Source organism: Orcinus orca, chromosome 15 (assembly GCF_937001465.1).
Source record: "Orcinus orca chromosome 15, mOrcOrc1.1, whole genome shotgun sequence".
Classification (NCBI taxonomy): Eukaryota; Metazoa; Chordata; class Mammalia; order Artiodactyla; family Delphinidae; genus Orcinus; species Orcinus orca.
The window spans coordinates 19,222,760-19,250,446 of NC_064573.1; the positions used below are offsets into that span (position 1 = coordinate 19,222,760).

At 38.3% G+C, this 27,687-nt stretch overlaps 1 protein-coding gene across 4 annotated transcripts in view; it reads right to left on the reverse strand.

The window, feature by feature from the left end:
- RAB27B (RAB27B, member RAS oncogene family) overlaps positions 1 to 27,687 on the reverse strand; it is a 158,709-nt gene that overhangs the window by 6,470 nt on the left and 124,552 nt on the right. For all 4 annotated transcript variants that reach the window (XM_004266113.4, XM_033421452.2, XM_033421451.2 and 1 more), the window contains 2 exons: positions 4,030 to 4,201; positions 2,147 to 2,232 (listed from right to left, as the gene is read on the reverse strand). In XM_004266113.4, coding sequence (XP_004266161.1) covers positions 2,147 to 2,232; positions 4,030 to 4,182 — 239 coding nt within the window. In that variant the 5' untranslated portion in view covers positions 4,183 to 4,201. The remainder of the gene's footprint in view (positions 1 to 2,146; positions 2,233 to 4,029; positions 4,202 to 27,687) is intronic.

The following is a 27,687-nucleotide window of genomic DNA, read 5'->3' on the forward strand; positions in this document are numbered from 1 at the left end:
CCAGTCACTAGAAGCTCGGAGATTACAGGGCTTTTATTGAAGGGTTCTTTCTCTGTCTTTGGGAACTAGCTGTACTCCCAAAACTGCCTCCTGCTCCAACCACAAGAGTGTGGCTAACTCAGCCACAATAGTCTCCTCTCTGTCCTCTCCTTAAGAGTGTGTGTGTGTGTTTGTGTCTCATTTGAGGATAAGACTGTGCCTTATCCCCCTCTCATTGCCCACAGCACATGACAGTTACTTTAAAACATACTTGCTCGATAAGATCTCATTGGAGCAAACACTTCTGCATCCACAGCAACATGGGTAAAATACTCTTGCTCTGGACCAGCTTCATACCCTGGACCACTCAGCCCAGTACCCTTGTTAACCCCCTTACTTTCCAGGGTTTACTCCAGGGGAAAGCTTATTGATTTCTAGCTTCACTCACCAACCTCATTGTGGCCCCAGGGTGGGGAAAGCTAGGACCCCATGAGAAAACAGATCCTAGGGCGCATTATAGCTCCTTCTCCCTCACTGAGAACTAAGTCTGTGCCCTGCATCCTTTAGGTTTACATAAGGGGTATGATTTTTGTCCTCCTTCCCATAATGTGCCTTTTATCAATAATCATTATCTTACATGGCTTATACTGCCAGCCGTCCTCAGGCACAGGGTTGAGGTGTGAGGCATTGTTCATCCTGCTGCTTAGCTGCACCTTTTGTATACAGAATGCAAAATTCTCAAGGAATGAATAACCTTGATGTACTAAGACTGTCCTTAGTATTTCCTATTTCACTCCTGGAGCAGCTGTCTTAAGGGGACAGATGAGAGAAGCCTGCCATCACGCTAGGCTGACATATCGTGTGCGAAGACATATGGGAACCACATTTTCTCATATTCCTTCTTCAAAAATGAATTAAATCGGTCTATAAAACATACATCTTTGTGACAACAAAACTGACATATGAACAGAGATTCTTGTAAGGAATGACTTCAGAAGAACCAGCCGTGTTGAAGGATGTGTGTAAATGGAATTCACAGTCAAAAAAGCTCACAGAGAGGGCCCAGCCCCTCTCCTGGCGTTTACACTCACTGAAAGCGAGAATGTTTTGGATTCATTTCAAAGACTGAAGTGTTTACCAGCATAAACATTGTAAGACACGTGATGTAGAATTGGGAGGTATGTGCCTTCTAAATGTCTTCTCTGACAATCTATTGCCAATTTTTGTTTAATCTAATATTGAAAAGCTTCACTAGCTTGGGGTCTTTTGCACTCCGGAAGTTTGAATCTCAAAGAAATATATTTTCATCAAATAATGGCATAGCACCTCCAGCTCTAAACAATCCACACTGCTGTCTACTGAGTGTCTCTTGACTTGGACGTTGTACCAGAGACGAGGCTGAAAAACCAAGTATGGCCTCTGTCCTTATAAAGCTCACAATTGTGTTGGGGTGAGAAGGTCACAAGTGAATCAGAGACCAGCAGTTACAGATAAAAATAAAAGATTCACCTTACTGCAAGGTGGTATATAATTAATTGAGTAATTTAAGGGATGGAAGAATAGATGTAGGAGTTCAAGAAAGAGGGAGTTTGTTTCACTTGGGGTGTTCAGAAGAGCCCCGACAAGCAGGTGTAACGTGAGCCAGGCCTGGTGAAAGGAGAGGCTCAGGGAAGGTGGAAAGGGAGTAAAACATTCCAGCTGGAGGCTGATGGTGAGACCAAAATCTCAGAGAGTTAAGCCAGTCAAACGGCACAGGGTGAGAGTCTGTGTGTAAGGGCAGGAAGAGATGAGAAAGATATTAACACCCTTTTCTTCAACTCCCTCTTCAAGTAGTACTTGTAACAATGTCAATTTCCCACCTCAATTTAATTGAATTCTGGAGAAGTTTTTTTCTTTTTTCCCCTATTACAAAGTACAAAGACAATGCATAAGAATTTTCACAGAGATTTCTGAAAATCTGATTTTTGAAATCTGTACCAAATACACAGTGCTAGTTATGGTCGATTAACCACAAATAATTTATTTTTATTTTTTGATACAAATGTTTATTTTGAAACCAGAAGGAGAGTTGCATATCCTTACAAGTCCACATACCACATACAGCATTCCCATCAAAATAAGTTTTCCTAAGATATTTGTAGCTAGAAACAAAGTAATTCACTGTTACCTCTCTTGTCCTGCTGTGTCCCAAAGCTGAAGATGTACCTTAACTGCTTTCCCTGTTGACCCATTTGGTCCCTGTGTGTTATAAACCTGAAAAATACAAATGTCATCAGTTGATACTGCTTTGGATTATGTCAGCATTCAAATTCTCTGGGTTCACTCAGCATATTTTTTCTTCATTACTATAATCAAAGTTCATAGTGCAAAATAAATATTTGCTCTGTTTTGTTTCCCCAGAAGTATCACATATACTCTCACTTTTAAATGTCAAGTATAAGTATGGTTTTCAAAACAATTTAGGCATCCTGCAAACTTAAATTAGACACCTTCTGTCATTTCCTCATGGAGGCAGCAAACATTAGATTTAGGACCCAACTTCTACGTTCAAATATAGACTCTTCATTTAACTTCATAGAATCTTATTTTCCTTTAGCAAATTTAGACCCATCATTTCCTCCTACTTTACAGAGTTACTGCTAACTTGAATGAAATAGCAGATGTGAAGGCATTTTTAAAACAGTAAAATGCTTTACAAATACCTGAATATCCTCTACTGTGAACTGGACTTTCAAAATGAAAAACACATGGAATTTCTCAATAACTTTACACAGGATATTTCAAGTCTTTCCTTACTAGTCGTTCCTTCAAGGGCTCTTTTTAGAAAAGTTTAAATTTTTTAAATGATGGCATTTTGACTTCTTATTTAAACAAAGCATAGAAATTTTAATATTTATCCAGTTCTTTTACTTATGGCTTAGTGAAGATGTTTTAAAGGAAAAACTTTGCAAAGATTTATACCTAGATTGGGGTTGAGGGTGGGGAATTGGGAGGGGAGAAGGCACAGAAAAACCCTGGAAGGGTTGGGAGCAAGTTTGCTAAGACTATAGTACTGGACTTTCAGATAAGGTACAGGACATTATAAGGAACCATGATTTAACTTCTCAACATCATTTTCTTTGTTTGTTGTTTTGGATTTGTGATATCAACTGGAAGCCGCCGCCATCTTGGCAATCAAGAATACCTTGGGTGGCAGTAAATCTGGCTAAGCTTCTGTGCCTATGTTACACGTCTCACATGTCACAATATCCTTGTCATTAGCGTCTAGCATAGGAGAAGGAAGTGGTTGTGATTCTCACTTAAAATCCCTTATTTTGAAAAATAGCAAGGATTGGTCTCACATTCTGTTCATAAGAAGCTAGTGATTGATGGCTGAGTCTACACATAAATAAAAATGCAGCAAGAACTCACAAAGCTCATGTTCCAGCTATTTGCCAATCATTCTTTTAACTTTTTTTGTAAGCATAGGGAAATGAACACTTGTTTTTATTGAGGAACTCAGATAAAGAGTTAATGATTTTAGATACTAATTCATGTTTTGAAAGTTTCCTTAAGAATTCATAGAAAACACACTATGCAAACCCATAAATGATTTTAGTTGCCCTGTGTACTTCTGGAGGCAAGTGATAGTGCCACTCAATTTTTTCTAAGCAACATGTTATTTATAATTGAGACAGTAAAAAATAATATTTAAATTGGATTAAAGTGACAGGTTATGAATTTCATGTGATAAAAGACGGTCACCTTGCAATGCAATAAACATAGCTTCTTAATCCTTATCTTTTTTTTTTTTTTTTTGTGGTACGTGGGCCTCTCACTGTTGTGGCCTCTCCCGTTGTGGAGCACAGGCTCCGGACGCGCAGGCTCAGTGGCCATGGCTCATGGGCCCAGCCGCTCCGCGGCATGTGGGATCCTCCCAGACCGGGGCACAAACCCATGTCCCCTGCATCGGCAGGCGGACTCTCAACCACTGCGCCACCAAGGAAGCCCTTAATCCTTATCTTATATAGTAGGATCAGCAACCAGTTAACAGTATGGTTAAAAACTCACCACACGTTTTTCCCGAAAGTCTATCCCTACTGTCGTGATGAACTTGGGATTGAATTTATTGTCTGTGTAGCGATAAAGAAATGTCGTCTTCCCCACCCCCGAATCTCCAAGGGCCAGGAGTTTGATCAGATAATCATAGTCCCCATCGGTCATAGTGATGGTCTTGGTGGGCCTGTGTAGGAGGAAAAATAAGTACTTATGATTAAAATTGGTTTTCCTTTGCCTTCCTGCAAAGCAACGTAAATTTAGCTTTCAAGGGTAAAAAATTGTAATGCCTCTATTCTGTGACTCAGTGAGTTAACTAGTTCAGAGCAGCTTCAGGAGTAAGGACTCTTCTACGATTTCACTTAGTACCTATCTTTTTATATCATGTCAGGTAATATGGAACAAAAAGCTATGTGATACCCACCATGGCTATTGCCACAGCAATAGTAGAACTTAAAGAGTTATAGCTTTTTTTTTTTTTTTTTTTTTTTAAGCCAGTGTCTCTTGGAATCAGGAGTGTGGTGCTAGGAAAGAGAGTCACAGGGAATAGAAAAAACTGTCCAAGATGATGCAGGTGTGCTAGAGGGAGACTGAAATTATATATGAGTAATGGAAGAGAAAAACCTAGGGGGATATTCTGCATGTAATCCTGCAGGATGACCTTTCTATTATATGCATACAAAATATTCCTTTTTAATTTAAAAAATTTCACAGCTGAAATGACAACCTTTAAAAACACTGATTTGAAATCATTTCAAAAGCAATGTTTTAAAATCTTACGTTCTGAAATACTGAACCCTCTGTTCTCCAACGGCAAATATGCTGTATTTGGCAAATCTGCCGAATATTTTCTAGGCCTTGAAAAAAGGGAAGAGCTATTCAGAGGCATAACTATGGTAATTCTACTAATATTTCTCCTGAAGGAACATCACTTGCCATTTCACCCACTGCCCTAACGTCTCCTGCCTTGGTTTTAATTTCTTCTGTTGTTACAACGGCTATGGGTGATGCCAAGGGCCAATGCCAAAAACAGTGATGACATGAAAACTACCACCACATACCTTTGAATTACACCATCACCCACTAAATACTTGATGTACTTTCCACTCTTGAGGTTAGCAAAATGATTTGCCATTTGGTACAACTTTCTGATTTGTGGGTTATACAGATGGATAGAGGAAGGCTTATGAAGACATCCCTAGAATAGAAACATTTCTCTCCTATTAGGTAAGAAGGAGGAATATTTCCTCACCTCTACAATCCAGAAAACACTGTACTCTTCAGGAGTTCTGAGGTGATCAAGATTAAATGTCAACAACAGGCTGCTCCATGGACATATCTGAAAACTGCTACATAATTCGAATCATTTTTCTACATGTAAGAAAATGATGCACATATTCATCAATTTAAACAAAACTTTATTTTTTACATTGTCATTTTGGTACAGGGTCAAAACTAAAAGGTTCCATGTCTTTGGATAAATAATGACGAAGATGATGATTAGGTAGTTAGCCAGCCAGTATTATTACATCATTTGGAAGATTTACAATGTTTTTACATTAGAATTTTCTAAAATTTGAACCCTATTGATGCTAAATCCTCCTAAATGTATTATGGTTGATGGATGTATATTTCTTTAATTAATGAATGGTTTTTGAGGTCAGGTGTTTTGAGAGCTGCCAATATATATTTTTGCAATAAAGTTTTCCTCTCCTATAACATCCTTTCTTCACTGAGTAGGGCTCTCAGGGTAGATGTTTGCTGACTGTGAATGTACTCTTTTTCTTTTTTAAGATCTATACAAAGTATAACCATTGCTCAGGAAGAGGTGTATAGCAACCATCGACAACCAGCCTTCCTTAATGCAGGGATACAGATATCTCCACTACGGATGTGAAATTCTTAGAAAATGTCTGCATTGATCAACCCCCTGGCAGTGAGTAGTTCTGCGTTTGGGTTGGTGCCAAATATCTTACCAGGACTTTTTGGTTGAAGATGTTGCTGTTTCTAGTCTTTGAGCCAAATGGGTTGCTAGAGGAGATTGCTGTCAAAGTTGTAAGGTTTCCCCCATCTAAGGTCTATCATCACCACCATCACTCTACCTTAGTCTCTCTTTCCCTTCCAAACTTGCTCATGTGAAACTCCTCTGAAGGGTGATAAAGTCTGTTATTTCACCAGTAAAATCGGATAAAACTGTTAATTCTCTTGTGAAAAAAACAGCTGAAATTTAAATATTCTAAGATAGTTAAGTAATTAAAGCAAAATTCGTCCCTGGACACAATCCTTGATAATCAGAGGGAAGAAACTGAAGCTACTGGTTACCTAAATACACGATAAAGTCGGAGGATATTGTGGTTTCCTGGAAACATGAATAGAATCAAGAAGATACATCAGCACATTTTAAAACTTTGCTTACAGTTAACTATGCTTTTTGCAATATTTTTGGTGACAGTGTCACAAAAGGCTAAGTCTTGAGCAAATCTAGTTAAATACCTCCAATATACAGTATCAGGCCCAAAGATGAAGATTCCAAAAATGTAATCCATAATCTACTTTCTGTCAAGGCACGCATACCCCGAATAAGGATGAAAGAAAATACAACATAATTTTATAAGCTGGAACATGATTAGTTGATAAATGAGTCAAATCGTTGTGCTTTCAGTTCAAACAAAACAATAATCTTCATGGACTGCAATGGTCAGAGCAGATTTTGTAGAGGAAGATGAACTTGCATTTAACCTTATAGCATAGGGAGGAATTAGGTACGAGAGGAGATTCAGGACCATCGCGTGGGAGATGAATTGTCACTTACAGAATGAGACTATCACTACTTGCCAACTACATGCCCTACCATGTATTTCTGACCTGTAGCCATTCTGCAGTCCATAAACTGCCTGGGGTTGCCTCCCAATCAGGCTCTAATCCAGAGTCAACAATCCTGGCTAACGCAGATCAATTCTACTGCAGCCCACACAGGGTCTTTTCTTTAATTGAAAGATGGTGGAGATTTTGTGGCATTGAACATAAATTCCACCTGAAATGAATGCAAGCTTGGCACTGTGGAAACCATTTATTTAGTGTCTTCAATAGACTATTTAAAGAAATTGACATATTAAGCTGGGTATGAGATAGTTTGCCTCCAAGTTTCTTTTAAAAATGAATTATTTTATATATACAATTCTTTTGCATTTAGTTTGTAATTTTTAAAGAAATTTCTTTTGTATTTAGCTTCATTCCTCTTTTATTACTATGTGATTTTCTGAGTCTTAAAATCATGTGACCTCAGTAGTCTATCCCTGGCACAGCAAATACACCACCACAAAGAAAAATAAAAGCCTTGGTAAAAAAGGCTGTTTTCTAAGAACTGGGCTAAAAGAAAAGATCTGGTAAGGATCAAAAAGCTGCCAAGTTTAGCAGTATTGTTTATTCCCACGCAATGATTGATGGGATTGTTAGTTCTTGGTTCTATGAATCTAAAAGGGAAGAAAAAGCCAGAGGATTGCCATGTTTCAGGAAATGCGTCTGACCCTCTGCCATTATCACTGTGTCACAAACTATACCACAAGAGCCAGAAGGTCTTTTAGATACAGAAACCACAGCATCGACCTCAGAGCCTTTCGTGGGAAGGTAAGAGGCTGGAAGGAGTAGGGAAAAGAATTCACAATGCCCATGAGGCTCTGTTTAATGAAGAATCTTAAAGGTAGAAGGAAATCTAAGTAATCATGTGGTCTAGCCCTTAGTTTACAGATGAGAAATCACGTGCAGGGAAGTTACCTAATTTATGGGGTGACATTTCTAATAGAGGAAACTGCAAGACTGGTGTTCATTATGATTTGAAATGGAAACTGGGTTAGATAGGTAGAAAGTAGAAATATATTCATTCTATGAGGGAAGGGAATTTTCTCTGGGAACATGATTTTCATAGTTAGAATATCTCAAATGAGGTTGCCCATACTGTCTCTCTTTTTTTTACCCTGCTTTGTTTCATTCTTGTTCAACATAAATTCCATTAGCTCAGGAATTTAATTTCCTTGTCCACTGCTGGATCCACAGAGCCCAGTATAGTGGCTGGCATACAGGAGGAGCTCAATACATATGTGTTAGTGTATATTTAATATTTAAGATTCTCAGAGCCATGCAAATGTCATGATTAATGAAATGTGTCTTTGGGCAGTTGGTGGAAGTGGAGTCTCTCCAAGTTCAGAGCTTGGATTCTCCTTCCTTCCTCATCTGTAAAGTGAATGTTTAGATTAAATAATGACCTTGGTACTTTCCAGGTCTGGCTTCCTGAGCTCATTTTTCTATTTTAAGTTGCACAAGAGTATAAAAACTTCCTCAAAGTAGAATATTTATATCTTCAGAAGAGCAATTTCAAATAACCTGGGAAAAGAGAAAGTACAGAGGGACTATAATTTTTGAAAGTGAGATTTGTGCTGGCAGACAGCATATTAACTTGTCAGTTGAATAGGTCAGAGCTCAGAGAACTGGGCTCCCCTATGAAAGCATCCATTTGTCCATCTAACACTCATTGGCACCTTCTGTTTTGCATGATATTTTGCATGGCTCTGAGGATACACTCCGATTTGTCTAGTGGGGAGCTTAACAAATGCTACAGATATGTGTGGACGACTACTACCCAGATGGACTAACCCATGCAAACTTTGCTAGTTCTCCAAGTAACAATCTTAAGGATGCCATGACAAGTTATGACCTTGTGACGTGAACTTATTAAATTCATAAAACCATTCTTAAGGTACTTCAGAAAGCTTAAAATAGTAGACAAATAAAATATCACGGATACTACGTTGCATTCAGTGTAGATGGTTTCCATAAAATAAAACTATCAAGCATAAAATGGACAGATGTTTACTATTTCCTCATTTATCTTTATTTGATTGGTTTGTGTTGGGCTCCAGTAAGAGCATTTGGGGTCTGGGATTCTCACAGCAAGCACTTCATTATCTGAACGATAGCCTAAAGTTGGTTCTCATTAACTGACCTTGAAATACGGCTTCCTACCACCACATTCATGTCCAGGAGGTTACAGTTAAATTATGGACGGCTGAAGTACTCTAGGGGCCTGTAGCCTGTGCATCAGAACAGAAGGCATTTTCTGGAAGGAGGGAAGTTGTGGGGGAGGGTGTAAATTAAAAAATAAAAAAAAAAAACCTCTTCAGTGTATTCCATAGCATTTTGTTCGGTTAGCAAAGTTTATCAAAGGTAATTTTTATTTCGATACTTCCTAAATGCTATTTAGAATTAATGGATGTGAGCCTATATGGAACATTCAAACTAAACTGCAAATATAAATCAACATCAACTGAACTGAACTTTTATTTGTTGACAGTGGTCAATGTGTCTACTGGAGCAATCAAATCTATTTTTAAATGTGTTCATTTTGTTTCAATTTATGGTCAAGGGATATAATATAATAGAGATAGACTAAGAATTCATTGAGCTTACTCACCCCGAAAATAAAGGGTAAAAATTCCAACACAAGTCAGCTTTAAATTGGTTTTTCTCCATTGATATATCATTATTCTCACATAGTAAGTGCACTTCTAAGCCAATGTATAATTTTATTTCTCTAAAATTCTTTTTTCTATAAGGTAAAAATTTCCCTTTAGCTTAATTTTGTGGTATCCTTTGAAACTGTATGAATTTCCCCCTTTTTCCCTTTACTTTTTATTATGAGCACTTTCAAACATATACAAAATTTGAGGGAATAGTAGTGTACACCCATATACTGATGGCCCAGCTTCTAAACTACCAATACATGGCCATCTTTGTTTCATGTATCCAAAACTCTCCCTTTACCAGATTATTTTGAAGCAAATACCAGGCATCATAACATTTTTTTCATGAATAATTCAATATATATCTCTGAAGATTTCTCAGCTTAACATTTATATCGTGCTTACCTATAGAGAAGATTGTCAAACATCTGGCTTTCTATTTGATAGGTCTGAAGCCATATCTTAATACTGTTTTAGCCTGTGTTTCTTTTACAGTGATCAAGGTCAAGCATATTTTCATACGTTTAAGGGTTATTTGTATTCCTTTTTTGTGTGACTGGAAGGCTCATATCTCTTGTTCAGTTTTTAAAAATGGTTTATCTCTCCTATTTTTAGAAGTTCTTTGTGTATTAGGGACATTAAAACCTTGTTACTTAAGTTGCAAATACTTTTTCCCATTTGTCTCTTTGCTTGTGATATTTATGCCACCCAAACGACTTTTATTGTTATTGTTGATGTCTGGGGGAGGAGAAATCAAATTCTGAATCACAAGGTTTTCCCATGCCAGATAATAAAGTAATTCACTTATGTGTTCTTCTGCTACTTACATGGTTTCAACTTACATTTAAAAATCTAACTCACCTGGAATTTACCATAAATATGTTATGAAGAATTGATCCAAACTTATCTCATGATAGCTGTCCAAATACAACTTACATACAAATTCATCTTTTCATCACTGATTTAAGATACTACCTCTATCATATAGTAAAATTTCATACACAGTTGTGTCTATTCCTGGATTCTTCTCTTCTGTTCCCCTGGTCTAGCTGTCTCTTCATGAAGCACCAGTTAGGTATACAATGTTTAATATCTGAAAAAGTTATCCCCTCCTCATTGTTCTTTTCTTAACATCTTTACAATATTGAGTCTTCTAATCCAAAATCATATGTCTTCCATGTGTTCAAGTCATCTATTGTGACTTCCAGGATTAATTTATGGTTTTCCTCATACAGATTTTGGATATTTTTGTTAAGTTCACAACTAAGTATATGATTTTCCTTATTTGCTTTTGTAACTTGGGGTTCATCTGTCAACTTTGGCCTATTATTGTTTTGTTGTTTATGTGAAGATTATTGACTTCTGTATATTGGTTTTATTACTCAGTGCTTTGCCAAATTTTCTTATTTTTTTAGTGGTTTTTCAATTCATTATTTTGAATTTTCCAGATGTACAATTATATCCTTGATTAATAGGTATACTTTATTTCTTCCTTTCAAATTTTTATGCTTCTACTTGTTTTTTCTTGTCTACTTTCAATGGCTGATGCCTCTACTATAAAATTAAAGAGTAGTAGAGACAGTGGACATCCTTGTTTCTGATTTTAGTTGGAAATTCTCTAGTGTTTTTCCATTAAGGAAGATGCTGGCTGCTTTTAACATGAGTGGATATTAAATTTGTCAATTACTCTTTCTTCTTCTATTGAGATGATCTCCTGGTTTTTCTCCTTAGCTTAATTTTATGAATAGATTTCCTTATATAGCAACACCTTTATATTTCTGAAATAAATTTCACTTGCTCATGATGTAGTATCTTTTAATGTGCCATTGGTTATGTTACTTACATTTTATTTAACTTTTTCATCAGTATTAATAAGTAAGATTTGTCTTGCTTTTGCAACAATCTTTGGTTTTGAGCTTTACATTACAATCACTTCATTGAAAGGATATGAAAAATTTCCTTCTTTTTCTGTGCGCTACAGTAGTTTAAGTATTATGGAGGTTATCTGATCTTTAAATGTTCGAAAGAATTTCTATATGAAACCATCTTGTCCAGGTGATATGTGTGTGTTGTTGGGGGGGATTAAATTGCTCTCTATTTCTTCTTTGGTAATTGGTCCCTTTAATCCTGTCTCCAGTAGGATCAGTTTTGCAAAGTTGTAATTTTGTAGGACATTAATCATCTCATTTAGAAATTCAAATGTACTTTATAGAGTTGTACAAACTACTCTCATATGATTTTTTAAATCCCGTTTTGATACTTATTTTTCCACCTGACATTTCTAATCCTGTATAATTGTATTGTACTTATTTGTGGAAGGCTTTAAAAAATCAATGAAAGTACCAGTCTTATTATCTCAAGAGTTTATTTTAATTTTCATATTATAGCCCATAGTCCAGTAATCCTATTTTCTACTATCATTAATTTTTCCCTTAGAATGTCCTCTCTACCCCTACTCTTTACCTTCTAAACTCAAATCATATCCATACTTTCCTTGTTTGTGAGTTCTTACACTTCTCCAATTTTATTCCAGTTTTTCTGTATCCATAAGGGGCATAGTACTCTGGGGTCAAGGTCTAGCCGACCTTGAAATTCTGGACTTGAAATTGCTAAAACTCAAATCTGCTCAATGAGTATTCTTACTGAGAACACTGCAGCTTGCCAATAATTCTCACAATCAGGGTCAGGATAAGGCTGCTCCCTGATCTGAGAAATTTTTACCTGAATTGAAAGAGCTTCTAAATCATTTGGTTCACTAATATAGATCCATTCAGAATCAATGCTTTTCATGTGTTTCCCTAACATTGGATCATTATGACTCTGTAGGAGGCAGCAAAACACAAAGCTATTTTGTTCCCAGTTGCAGCATGATATTGACAGATGTTCTAAATGGAATCATTCTGAAAAGGACATGAGAGCAATGGTCTAGCATTATCTCTGAAGCTCACATGTACCTCTGGATAGAAAGCAAACCCCTAATGGATGTGTGCTTGAAAACACTGTTTAGCAGACATGACTCAAATCTCAGGGTAGTTAAAGCAATTCAGGCTTTTGGCTTCAGATGAGTAAATTATCAACAGGAACAAAATAGTACTTTACAAAGTTGCTGTTTCAGATTCAGAGAAACCTCTGAAGGCTTGTACTTATATTTATAAATGCTGATAAACTGAAATACCTCTTAAAAAAGAAAACTTCACAGTCTTCTTAGAAACTTAAATGTGTGCAGTCCCAAAGTGTGTCCAGGGTCATCCTGAGGGCACAGGCCTTGAAGCTCACATAGTTTGTCACTGATCTGTCACCTCACCTTGTTGGCACAGGAAAGAACTGGGCGTTCAGTTTCTCTAGCTCTGACAAGATCTCCTTGTTTGGCTTCTTGGAATCCTAGGCTGGGTGTGTGTGCAGCTCCATAGAGAAGGCACAGACTCTTTGGCAGGTCATCTGCACCACTGAGGTTAGAGGTGGTGAGAGATGCAGGCAAGTTCCAGGCATCCTCCTGGATTCCAGTTTGTCCTCGTGGATTTTCCTGTTTGACCTTGCTCTGACTTTATGTCCATCTTTCTCTCCTGACCCTGGTTCGGATGACTTCGGGTACAACACAACGCAGAAAAGCAATAGGCTTACATAGACTGCCAAGCCAGCTCCCACAACTGTGAAAAATCCAATCGGATTAATAAATCGCATGTTCTGTATCACTTACAGTGATTCTGCTTTTTTTGATAAAACCCTCACTGATACCAAATTCTAGAATCTTGAGAATCTCACTTCACTTTATTTTTTTAAGGTTTAGAAAATTAAATGGACACTGTTATAACCAAGATAGTGGCAGGGAAAGTATACCTATTTCATATCAGATCTCCTGTATAACTTACTTCAAACTCATAAATTCTAGTTTTGAAAGAGAGCCACAAAATTACCACATTAAGCATTGCTTAGATATCCTGATAAACAGCTGAGAGGGTCTTTCAGTGCACTGTCCTGCAGTATTTCTATATCCACTGCAAAATAGTTTTAAGCTTTAACATTAACTTACTCAACTCTAAGACATGGTTTTGGCATTTCCCACCAAAGTCTCCAAAAGAAGCCCAGTGGATGCTGACATGTCTGTAATCAATGAGCAAGTGAATCAAAGGCGAACTTCACTTTAAATGTACACATTAGCCTTCAGCTCACATTGGTGATTTAAAGGAATAAGTTGGTTAATTAATAAGTTGGTTAACCACCTATGGTTAATTAATCTATGACAAAGGAGGCAAGACTACACAATGGTGGAAAGACAGTCTCTTCAACAAATGGTGCTGGGAAACCTGGACAGCTACATGTAAAAAAAAAAGAAAAAGAAAAAAGAAATTAGATTATTCTTTAACACCATACACAAAAATAAGCTCAAAATGGATTAAAGACCTAAATGTAAGACCAGACACTATAAAGCTCCTAGAGGAAAACATAGGCAGAAGTTGGCTTCTAGCCCAATTTACAGAGTATTAAGCCAATGGGAAAATAATTATTTTATGGATTGGAATAAGAGCATTTGCAGATATTATTCTTAAGTTTAAGACTTCATGAAATTCAGAAATAGTAATGAGAAGCTTCACAGATGCTTCTCTACAATGTTACAATGTGGGATTTTATGACTGCTTCTCCAGACAGGTAAGAATTACACTCAGGCAATTCTAATAGATTTTACCAATTAACATAATTTTCATATAAATATAATAATTTTTACCAAGGAAAGCAATTTGTGACTATGAAGAGAAAAATGCCACACAGAAGACAGTTGCAGTATAAAATACAAAAGTATCAAACAGAAAGGATTACTTGAGACAATTCAAATGATAACATAGTGATATCTAACAAGTTATATTGCCTTCTTATATATCAGGCACTTATTCTAAGGACTAAGTACTAAGGATTAACACAGTTAATCTTTAACATAACCCAATAACACACAGATTCAACTCAATCTCTATCAAAATCTAGCTGCCTTTTGGCAGAAAATACAAGCCAACCCTAAAATTCATAGAATAGCCAAAATAATCTTGATCAAAGAAGAACAAAGTTGGAAGATTCATACTTCTCAATTTCAAAACTAACTACAAAGTTATAGGAATCAATACAGTGTGGCACTGGCCTCAGAGTAGCCATATAGATCAATGGAATAAAATTGAGAGTCTAGAAATAAACTTATACATTTATGGCTGTTTGTGATAAGGGAACCAAGACAATTCAATGGGGAAGGAATAGTTTTTTCAACAAATGGTGCTGTGGCAACTAGACAGCCACATTCAAAAGAACAAATTTGGACTGCTGCCTTATACCATACATAAAAATTAACAGAAAATGGATCATAGCCCTAAATGTAAGAGCTAAAACTATGAAACTCCTAGAACAAAACATAGGAGTACATATTCATAACCTTAAATTGGACAGTGATTAGATATAACACCAAAAGTACCAGTAACAAAAAATAGATAAATGGATTTCATCACAATTTCAAACCTTTTTCTTCAAAAGACACCATGAGACAAGTGAAATTACAACCCCCAGTTGGGGTGAAAATAGTTGCAAGTCATATTTGAGACTTGAATCCAAACTATATAAAGAATTCTTACAACTCAATAATAAAAGACTAATAACCCAATTTTAAAAAATGGACAGAGGATTTGAATAGATATATTTCTCCAAAGATTTTATGCACATGGCCAATAAGCATATGAAAAGATGCTAAGATAGCATCAATCATTAGAAAAGTACAAGTCAAAACCACAATGAAATACCACTTCCTAACCACTAGGTGGCTATAATAAAAATAGGGACACCATCAAGTGTTAGTGGAGATGTGGAGAAATGGAGCCCTCCCATATTACTGGTGGGGATGTGAAATGGTGCAGCCACATTGAAAAACAGGTTAGCACTTTCTCAAATAGTTAAACGTACAGTGATCCTAAGACCATCAATTCTACTCCTAGCTCTAAATCCAAAAGAAATGAAAACATTCATCCACACAAAAAATTGAAAACAACCCAAATGTCCATCTGTGGATGAATGTATCCAGACAATGGAGTATTACTCAGCTATAAAGAGGAATGAAGTACAAATACATGCTACAACACAGACGGGCCTTGAAAACATTATTCTAAGTGAAAGAAGCCAGGAGCGAAAGGCTACATACTTTATGATTTTATTTATATGAAGTGTCCAGAATAGGCAAACCTGTAGAGACAGAATGTAAATTAGCATGTGCCAGGGGATGCAGAGAGGAAGAAGGGGGGTGACTGCTAACGGGCATGAGGTTTTTTCGAAGAAATGATGAAAATGTTCTGGATTTAGATATTAATGGTGACACAACTTTGTGAATCTATCAAAACCCACTGAATGATACATTTTAAAAGGGTGGATTTTATGGTATATGTATTATATCTCAATAAAGCTACTATTTAAAAAACCCAACAGTGTAAGAATACTATATTTTATATTAAAAATAATTGATTGGGCCTAGCTCCTCTAGCTAGGTGTTAATTAATACTTGTTTACAATGGAGCCACTCCCTAGTAAGTGTCTTGTGTATTCAAACAATACCTTCTTACAACCTAACGGAAAGGGCCTGTAGTATATACTCAAGGAAGTATATTCCTGAGACTCTGTAACCCCTTTCAGCAACTGATTCTAGTAGAGAAAAATTCAACGGTCAGGAAAGGAGTCAGTTTATCTAATTTGATCCTGTTACAGTTTAGAGCAACTTCCTCTTGCTGATTATCATCAGCAAAGCTCGGCATACAGTGGATGCCTTCCTTTGCTGAAACCCATTATGACAATGCCCTTAATATGCTTTCCCAGCTACATGCTTTTGTTCCCTCACATATCCTAAATTTTGCTTCCCTACACATTAGTAGCCCCAAATCAATACTTTACTTGCTCTAAACACATACACTATATCACTGAGATGTTATGTAAATATTTGGATTAAATAAATTAAGCTTCAAGAATTTTTTGCAAGATTTAACATTTGACCCGGAAAGCTTTTCCATTTGGCTTCATAAATGGACTGCATGACTTACTTTTTTTAAGGGAGTCGTACTTTTTTTAAAAATGCTTTCCTAGATCCTTTTCTCCAGAACTTCAGCCAGGAGTAAGAAAAAAAAAGTAAATCCCTGAAATTCGGCAAAGCCTTATATTGAAAGAATCTTTGACATATTATTGACATATCTCTTCCAGGCTGGAAAATCTTGTGATGCAATAAATCAGATTAGTAAGTATACACAAAGAGGTCAATGCCTTCCTGAAATCTATCAGCAAGACCAGAAAATAGGTTTTTCCAACTTAGTGGTTCTCAAACTCGGCTGCATTTAAAATTCCCTGATGCCTAGGCCACATCCCAAACCAAGTAAATCTGAATCCTGATGGTGAGACAAAAGTGTTAGTAGTTTTTGATGCTCTCCAGATGGTTCCAATATGCAGGCACCTTTGAGAACCACTGCCCTACCTCCTAGTCCAGAGACTCCTCACTGCCAATGAGTGATTTCTAATCTGGAAGTAACCTCAGCCCCCCATCCTATAGCTAACAGAAGAGCAGAGTGGACCACATTCATAAAGACATCTCTTTTCCTAAGATAGTGGCTTGTTGGAAAGATGGTCCTTTCCCACTATAGGCCTCTGCTCGATGGGCCAACCAGCACCAGTCACAGGAGTGTTCCTTTCCCTTATCACGACAAGGACATGTCATCCTCTATGTTAGCGGTCAATCTGTAGAGTTATGTGATATATGAAAGGACATTAAGTGTATATATGTAACTTGAACCATCTACACTTAAACCATGTCTTCACATGAAAAAAGACATGATTTTAAGTTAAAGAGATGTTTGTTGAATAAGATGTTTTACTAAGTTTTCCGACTTCGGCCTAATAATCTTGCAGATCGGGTTCATTTTCCAGCTGGCTGCTACTTTGAGAAAGTCATGCCACACTTCTACTGCTTTGCTTCAATATCTGAGAAAGGACATACTAATCAAAATATCTGCCCACAACGTCTGCCTCTCTGACATGTGAGGAAGCCAAATTAGATAGCATCTAGGAGTCCACAGGCAAATATCTATGAAAATAAGATGAGGGCCATATTATTACAATTTTCTCACTTAAACATAATTCTAGATAACTCCCAGAGCCAAACAATTCCAAGAATAAGACAGATAAAAAGTCCAAGGCCTCTTTAGGAAAAGAACGTTGGCTGGTCATTATTTTAGCCAATATTTAACAAGATGCATTTTATTAGCTTAATTAAATGCGGGGAAAAGAGAGATTGTATCTACAAAGAATGGAGTTAGTCCAAAGAAAGTGCTTATTTGTCTCACAAGGGCTCTTTCCACATTATGTAGATGCGTATGTTAATTGAAATTTCTAAATCGGAATTTTATTTCTGCAATAGATGTGATCGGAGGCTGAATAGAAAATTTTAAAAAAGCTATTCCACGTGGTTCTTAAACCTTATGTGGTTGGGGAGAAAAATGAACAAATGTTCAGTCCTTTCCTCTGATAAGTTATTTGAGATGAGGTCTACATCAGAAAATCTAGGGCTCGAAGTCTGATAGGTGTTCAGAGGAGAGAGAAAAACTCATAAAGAGGGATATGCAGGTGGGGCCGGAATTAATCAGGCGGGCTTCACAGAGGAGGTGGGATGAGAGCTGGAGTTTGACGGGGAAAGGGGAGAGAGAGGGATTGGGATGAAGAGAACACGCACCGGTCCTGGAAGCAGCACGTGCACCGTGGAGCCCTGGCTACAGGAAACGTGGCTCAGGTGGAAGTAGAAGCAGCTTTCTGGGGGCCTTGGCTAATGCGGTGGGATGTGCAGAATCAAGTGTTGGCTGTAAGAGGTGTAACCGTAAGCACTGGAGTCCATAGTCCTTGTTTACAAGTTCAGTTTTAGCTATTTGCCAACGATGTGGCCACGGGCAAATTACTTAACCCCTTATTCTTAGGGTCTTTATCTGCAGCTGTAAGTAGGTAAAAATACCTGGCTTGATGCATTCAGTCACCATGAATTCCCCTTCACTCTGGGCTTGCCAAGAAGCAGAGAACCTTAAAAAATGTTTTGATTGATGACAAAATGTAACAAAACACAAAATGATTAATCAACTAACACGGGTCACTTCATAGCCTAACGTGAAGTCACCAAATTTCTCAGAACAAAGGTGGTGTAGAAATCCCAAGGAAAAGCCGGTCTTACTTCTCTTTAACAAAGCACTAGATTATTTCAGCCACTTTATCCCCTGATGGAGCTCTGATTAAAAATACAATATGTCAACAGTGACTAATTACAACTTTAATGAGTCTATTGTTTACTTCTTGGCGGTAACCTAATCAACTAACCATGTCTTAAACTCACCTAGCGTTTTCCAATATCAAATATTTATAATTTTGAATTGGATAACTTTCACCCCCAGCTGTTACTGGTGTGAAAAGAAAAGTCATCATTGGCACAAAGACATTTATAGCAATGCCCTCCTTTTCCTGCTGTTTGGTGCATTTTAAAGACTAATCCGAACAGAGCAGACGGCAGTTTGTTTAGTGCCCTGCTCAGAGCCCGCTAAGGTTCTGACAACAGAGAGAGTCCTAACAGGGCCGTGTGCTTCTCCTTTCCACAACATTCTTTAACTTTACAGTAGGTGAACATTTTTTGATTAATAACAATTTGGGGCTAAGAAAAGGTATGAAATGTTCAAAAGTGTGAATGGTTTGCTGAAAGGACACTTATGAAGAGGTTGCTCCTCAGAATTTTGCATTATGCCTTTGGTTAACTTTTCCTTAAACCGAAAAAGGGACTTTCGTGTGGAAACTTACTCTCTCCATAGCTCCTAGTCATAGTAACTGTTCTCACTGTAAAAGGATCACGGTTTTAGCAAAGAAATAAGGGCGGAGAGTTGGACTTTTAATAACCTAGCATTTGTGATAAGACAGCTCTTATGAAATTAGCTTGGTCTGTATTTTCCAGATTTGACCTAAAATGAGAGGAAAGCTCATGGGAGGCTGGGAGAACACAGACTGGCTTATATTGTATCTCATTTCTGCAAAATCACCTTCCTGATATCCACTCCTGTCCAAGGAAAAACATGATTACATTTTCCATTAACGATTTACATTTTACTTTCTGGTATTTTTGGCCAAAAGGACAAATACCATAATCTACTATAGTAAGTCAAAATACTGAAAGATAAATGTTAGCACTTTCGTGGAAAAAAATCACAGTAAGCTATCTGACATGAAGAATACATTTGCTATATCCGACACTTTCTAGTGTATAGAAGGTCTGTGTCTTGAAGAAATCGTTAGCAATCAGTCAATTTCTGCAACATCATAGAATGTTCTTCCTATATCATTTCCATCAAGTTTTTAAAAAGGAAAATTCAAATATCTTGCTTTCACTGTCTTTTTTCTTACGGTTCCAGTAACTTTAACTGCAACCGGGGGCTTCTGTTATAGTTAAACTAAAGGTTTTCCTGCTAAAATCTGTGCCCATTTTGGTAGGTTCTATTATTCCAATAAATGGCAAAATTATGAAAGTTAAATGCTTGCATATTAAATTTCAGGAGTATAACTTCTAGTTACATAGAATAGCAAAAGAGAGAAGTTCCACATTTGTTCCTTCTAAATATTTCTGTTGAATATATTAAGGTGAATATACACACCAACATGGATGACTATTTGGGGGTTTATATTTTAGGATAAAGTTGGCTCTGCTCTACTCTGATAATGTTACTCAGCAGCTAACCTTCTAGTTCATATTTACATAATGACGAACAGAGGTTAATACTAAGTTCCTTGTCTTTCCCCTAATTAAGCAAAGGGTGGGACTATGATAGTATACACCTTGAAATCTTCCAACGTCATCTGAAGGAGCTGAATTTCCCTAGGATCTGAAACAGAAACTAGTTTTATAAATCCAGCTAGAGGTAAGGTGTCATCATTGAATAATCACAAATGTCAGCAAATGATATAGTCTACGTCAAATACGTAGGGTAAAATATGAGGAATGAGTATAAGAATACAAGCTGGAATATTTTTTCTCCAGCATAACAGCACTGACTGGGTTACATGAGGTATTGATTATAAAGGACTGGCAGGGTTGTAATGAGCGCATATGCACACAGATGCTCAAGCACACGCACACACACACACACACACACACACACACACACACACGCATGCAGGCACATCACGCATGGAATCATTATGACTGTGTATACACTCTCTAAAGTCAGTCTTCTATTTAACTTGACCTTGTCAGAAGATATGTCTGCTTTGAATATTAATGGAGTAAGCCAGAAATACATACAATTTATAATACAAATTTTATAAAATAAAAGTTTGAATTTTTTCTACGTCCATAAATCAAAGTACGAGAGGAAGATAATATTTCATGTTCAGAATTTGGTGCAAGTTATACAGCATGCAAAAGCGTCTCTACCTGCAAAGAGTGGGAGGTGGTCTTATGGACATGATTCCTAGGTTTCTTTACCCGGGAAAAAGGTGGTACTAATTTCCTGGAGGAGCAGAAGAGGACGGAGGAGGGGGGTCCCCTGTCAAAGAAGCGAGTGGAATGTTAGGGCACCACGTACCATCAGCCCTAGTAAACCAACCCTGACAGATTGCCCAGGTGGAGGCCTTCTGAGATTGGGCGTTAAAAATGGCACAGGATGCTTCAAAGAAAAGCTCAAAAAGTTGCCTGGGGATACTTAGACTGTCAATGCCTTTCAGATTCCTGCCTTTGATAAAACTACTGCAGCAAATACATTTCAGAACCTCTGTATGTAGGACACTAAACCCAGGAGAGAGGAGGAGATGAAGGAAGAAAATGGAAGTATGTGGGAGATGGTTTAGAAACATTTAAAGAGCAGCAACAGTGAGGTATTATGTAAAAAAATTGAAATTGTGGTTTTTATAATCAAAATTAGACTTCACAATATACTTGTAGCACAGCAACCTTTATAAGGAAAGGATACTAATCTCTCCCAGATTCGGTCATTTACTCACTCACTCAACAGACATTTCTTGGGCACCTACTGTGCGCTGGGCACAGAGCGTTTTCTGTGGGGATCAAATGAAGTTACCTAACAGGTTCTGCTACTCTCACCCTCCCAGGACAACTGTAAGAGCTACAGCAACCACAGGTCCTGGTATGCTCAGCCCGGCCCAGTTTCTCCCCGCTATTCTATTAATAGTCTCCCCTTTCACTCTCAGAAGGATATTAATCTGAACAAACTGTATGATCACTGAAACTAATAAGAGCCTCCAGACTTGTGTTCATGCCCCCAGTTCTGCCTTGCCCCCATCCGTCCTCCACATAACAGGCAGAGTTATCTTTTAAACATGTAATACAGGCCATGTCACTGTTCTGCTTAATATTTGCCAATGGCATCGCATCAAACCGAATCTGAACATCCAAAGTCCTTCTTCTGCCTTACAAAGTGCTGCGTGACCTGCCTCTGACTCTTCTCTACCAATTCTCTTTTCCTTGAAGGAGCCAAGTTTCATCCTGTCTTAGGACCTTTGCACTGGCTATTCCCCCTGCTGGTTTTCACAAGCTGTCTCCTTACTATCATTCAGTTCTCAGTTTAACTGTTTCTTTGTCAGAGAGATCTTGCAGGGCCCCCAAATGTAGAATGCTCCCATTCACCTTCTACGGCATCACCCCATTTTAATTTGTTGAATAGTGCTTCTGCCCCACAGATATCTGTCTTCCTGTTTATCATCACTCACTTTCCCCTCTAGAATGCAAGATCTTGCGGGGTGGTGGTGGGGGCAGAATTCTTACAGGCCTTGTGCACTTTGAGGTCTAGGTAAAAATGGACGTCAACAAATGTTTGCCGGATGCACTAATATATGCCCTGTTAGACCTAATTTAGTGTAGCTCTGTTATAAAGACTGCTGGTCTTGGAGAGCTTCAGGTTGTGCACTAAAAAACTTGAATACTCTGTATAAGAAAATGTATCTTTACTAACAAAGTTACCTTGTATCTTCAGAAGAAACCATTCTAAAACTTACAAGTTGAGTATAAAGCTACAGAACTAAAGACTCTGATGGGTGAATGTATAGTTTCCAACTCTATTAATACTTATTTTTAAGAGGGTAAAAGGCTTAATACCTACCTCGGCTTCCTTGATTCTTAAAACCATGTCCAGGAAAAAAAGTGATGGGGGATTTTGATGAGGTGCAGGGAAGGGTCTTATTTAAGTGCTCCAAGGGTAGATTACTGAAGAGGGAATCTCCTTTGGGTTCCTGGACCTAATTCCAACGTGTGTGTCTATGTGCGTGAAGCCTTCCCCCACACCAACAAGCAATTCTCAGACATGAGCAGGTGTCTGAGAAATCAACTCAACTGAACTCAATTCGGACACTGTCTACCCATCAGATTCCACAGGTAAAGGGCTGAGTCCCGCAAGGCTGCCCTCCACTTCAGATGCCAATCACAAGCCCTTTGCTTCTGACCAACCAGCTACAAATTGGAGGTTCCAGCGACCCCCTCCTACTCAGGATGCCAATCCCACAGCCAGGTTGTTACCTGAACTTCTGACCAACTGGCGGTAAATCAGAGGTTCCCACAGTCCCCTCTTGGAGTTCAGTTAACTTGCTAGAGTAGCTCGAAGAACGCAAGAAACCCACTTATTCACTAGATTAGTGATTTATTACAAAGGATATTAAAGGATACAAAATCAACAACCAGACTAAGAGATACATATGGTGAGGTCCTGAACAAAGGAGCTTCTGTCTTCATGGAGCTTGGGGCCAGGCATGGTGGCATGTGGGCTCATTATGATTCCCTATCCTGGAAACTCTCCAAACCTCCTCCTTTTGGGTTTTTAAGGAGGCTTCATTACTTGGACATGATTGACTAACACATTGGCCATTGGTGATTGATTCAACTTCCAGCCCTTACCCCTTACCCCCAAATCAAGGGAGAGACTGAAAGTTCTAACCCCCTATTCATGGTTGGTCCCCTTGGTAACCAGCACCATCCTTAGGTGCTTTCCAAAAGTCACCTCATTCACATAAACTCAGTTGTGGTGGAAAGGAGTTTGTTATGAATAACAAGACACCCATTTTGCCCTTATGGCTCTGAAGCACAGGAACTGAGGACAAGAGACCAAATATTAAAATAAAAGATGTCCCATTGTTCTTATCACTTAGGAAATTTCAAGGGTTTGGGGAGTTGTGGGCCAGGAACTGTGGATGAAACATCAAATATATATGAGAAATATATTTTGATCATCTGAATGACCAAATATATATATTTCTTACAAATCACAATATCACAGGATCTCATGCAAGAGAATCACTGGCTCAAGCCCTCATTTCTACCATCCCATATGCAAGGTTCTTAATGGAGCAACACACTGTCTTGGATATCCACTTTTGAGGATATATGATAAAAGTAGTCTGTACTTCAAGTAAAAGCAAGACCATGTTTTAAATGTATAAAAATGGCTAGTATTTCAGGAAAATTCAAGAAAACATTATCACCATAGCAGGCAAATAACTCATATTATATGTAAACTGAAGAATGAAGTTTGCTACTGAGCCACTGTTTTTACTTTGGACTTGATTCTTGGAAAGAGAATAAATTAATTGCTCAGTAAGGGACTAGACTCTGGAGGCCGGTCTGCCTGTGGACAAATTTCAGCTACACTGAAACCTTCAGAACCTGTATTATAGACATCTTATGGACGATTAGGAAACTTTTTACTTAATTTATCTGTTTTATTTTTCAACCTCCACATATTTTTAAAATAAGGTTTACGGTTGATCTTCTCTTGTGCGATGCAAATGCAAACTGTATCTTGTGCGCTCCCATATCTTTTTTCCATAGTTCTCTACAAGTGGCCTCTGTGGACAATTTTTTTGTTTTTGTTTTTTCTTTTTTTTTGGGGGGGGGGGTACGCAGGCCTCTCACTGTTGTGGCCTCCACCGTTGCGGGCGGAGCACAGGCTCCGGATGCGCAGGCTCAGCGGCCATGGCTCACGGGCGCAGCCGCTCCGCGGCATGTGGGATCTTCCCGGACTGGGGCATGAACCCGTGTCCCCTGCATCAGCAGGCGGACTCTCAACCACTGCACTACCAGGGAAGCCCTGTTTTTGTTTTTTGAGGTATACTGAGACTGTCCTGGACCCCAGCATCTACCCAGCCACAGTGACTGAAATCCTCATGAAATCAGGGTGAAACAGACATTCATAATGAGTCTAGTTAAAGAAGTAATGTTAACTGTATTAGGGAAAGAAGTCACCAAGGAAGTAATATATTAACTAGCTCCCTTCTTAGTGTTGACTAAGTTAACTCATTAAACTCATTACCTCCCACTGTCACCAATGCAAGTTTTCATTAGCAGTGTACCTGGTAAAAAGAGATGTAACATACTTTGTTGAATGAATAATGAAAAGGTGGACAAGATCAGAACAGGACATATTTGTATTAATGAAATTCCTGAATGGGAAAGTAGAGAAGAAACTTAGTAGAATAAGGTCCACGGGCAGATGGAGACACACTAAAAACGATGGGGGATGGGGGACAAAGCCAAGGCCCCATCACTCCCCACTTGGAATTTTGCTCCTAGTTGGCCGTAAAGATGTCATAACACATCCTAAATATCTGTATTGTAAATGGTCTCAGCCCACATTTGTTGAGCTCTTCAGATTCTAAAAGCTATTGTAAATAATTAACTTGGGAAAACCACTCTGCCCTTTACTGGTGGCATTTAATTAAATCTATAACAATCTGAACTTTTACTAATATACTAAGTCTAAAGCTGTGTGTTGACAAAAGATGCAGTAAAATGGCGAGGAGTCAAAGGGAGACACCAAATCGTTCACAGCTAGAATTTATAAAGACATACTCGTGTTATGTGATTCCAGAAGCAAAAGAAGCCACAGGCAAAAGGCTACCAAAAATTCAAATGCAAGTGGCCTGAAGAAAGAGAGGTGAGAACGTTAGATGTGAGATAATGATAGGCCTGGCCTGGACAAAAGAGATTTTATAAACTTCCAGCAAGAGCTATATATCATTCTGAGCTTATAAAGGCTAGTCCCTCAACGACAAGAAGGTGCACCAACAGTAATACACATGAAGAGAACCCATTGTGATACTTCTGAAAAAGAGTCAAGAAACTTCAGGCCGCTTCATAAAATTAACAAAACACTAAGAGAGGGGCTTCCCTGGTGGCGCAGTGGTTGAGAATCCGCCTGCCAATGCAGGGTACACGGGTTCGATCCCTGGTTGGGGAAGATCCCACATGCTGCAGAGCAACTAAGCCTGTGCGCTACAACTACTGAGCCCACATACTGCAACTACTGAAGCCCACGTGCCTAGAACCCGTGCTCTGCAGCAAGAGAAGCCACCACAATGAGAAACCCGCGCACCTCAACAAAGAGTAACAACTAGAGAAAGCCCACGCACAGCAACGAAGACCCAACACAGCCAAAATAAATAAATAAAATTTAAAAAAAATAATGTAATTAAAAAAAAACACTACGAGAATTAATAAAAATTAAGAAGTTGCTCTGGTTTCCATTTTTTTTCTTCTTTCATAGTCTTTAGAGAAAATTACTTACAATTTCTTTTGATGCTGTCACAGCATTATCCTTCGGATTCTGGGCTGAGACCCAATTCCAAACTACTGGAATAACTCAAACTGTGGTTTCATGGATGTCTTTTTTTTTTTTTTTTTAAAGCAAATCCACACTTGCTACAGACTGCCAAGCATCAAGTTTTCTCTGAAATTCACTGGGCCTTAAAGAGTTCTTTCTCATCTACTCTTTGCTGAATGTTAAGATTTCAAGTTTAGTTGAACTTCTAAAGATGCTTCTAGGTGAATTGAAGTTGTCAAAATTAAAAGAATTTAAGATCCCATTGCAGCTTTATGGTCTCTGATTCCATGCTAACTATGCTTTCAGATTCCGCCCCACTGTTGTCTCCACATTGTCAAAATACCCGGAACATAGTATACCTTCAGTTTTAAAAAAGAACATCAAGACAGTTCAGCAAACATTTACTGAACATCAGCTACATGCAAGAGACTTTCAAAAGTGTCTGTATTGTCCTGTGTGTTTTTTGCGTGTCTTCAGAACTATATTTAAAGTTTCTCTTCCTCTCCTCCTGATGTAAGTATTTACATCCCCTCAAGAGATAATGAACAAGAGTTAATACAGAAGCCCTTGTGCTAGCCCACAAATAAACTGTATCCATACTGGAAACAACAAAAGTCCACCAATACTGAAGTACATATAGACATTGTAGAGTATTCATGTAATGGAAACTAAAACACTAGGGAGGAGAAAAACCTACTATTACAGGCAACAAAATGGGTGAATCTTCATGAATGCGCATGAGGAGAGGGGACGTGTCACAGAACCCTTCTATCATTTACGTTATGTGAAGGTTAAGATCAGGCAACACTCATCTGTAGTGATGGAGATCAGAACGGTTGTACAAGAGAGGGGAGTACGAAGGAAATGAGAGTGGGGCAGTGGTGGAGGCAGTGGTGGTTGTACAGTATACATGAGGGGACCTTCTGGGGAATTAGGAGTTTTCTATCTTGATTTGGACATTGGTTACATTTTTATATATTGAAATAGTCATTAATCTGTGTATATTCATGATCTCTTCACATTATAGTGTGCAAGATTTGCTTCAATTAAAATGGAAAGAATAGGGACTTCCTTGGTGGCCCAGTGGTTAAGAATCCGCCTGCCAATGCAGGGGACACGGGTTTGATCCCTGGTCCGGGAAGATCCCACATGCTGCAAAGCAACTAAGCCCGTGCGCCACAACCACTGAGCCTGTGCTCTAGAGCCCGTGAGCCACAACTACTGAGCCCGTGCGCCACAACTACTGAAGCCTGTGCACCTAGAGCCCGTGCTCCACAACAAGAGAAGCCACTGCAAGGAGAAGCCCGTGCACCGCAACGAAGAGTAGCCGCACCCCCCTTGCTGCAACTAGAGAAAGCCCATATGCAGCAACAAAGACCCAACACAGCCAAAAATAAATAATTTTAAAAAATGAAGGAATAAATGAAGAAAATTAAGTGCCAAAATCTGTACTGTGATGGAATTTCCCACCATCAATCTCCAGTGAAGAGACTGGTGGTGTGATATGACCTAACTGTTCATTGTATAATCAG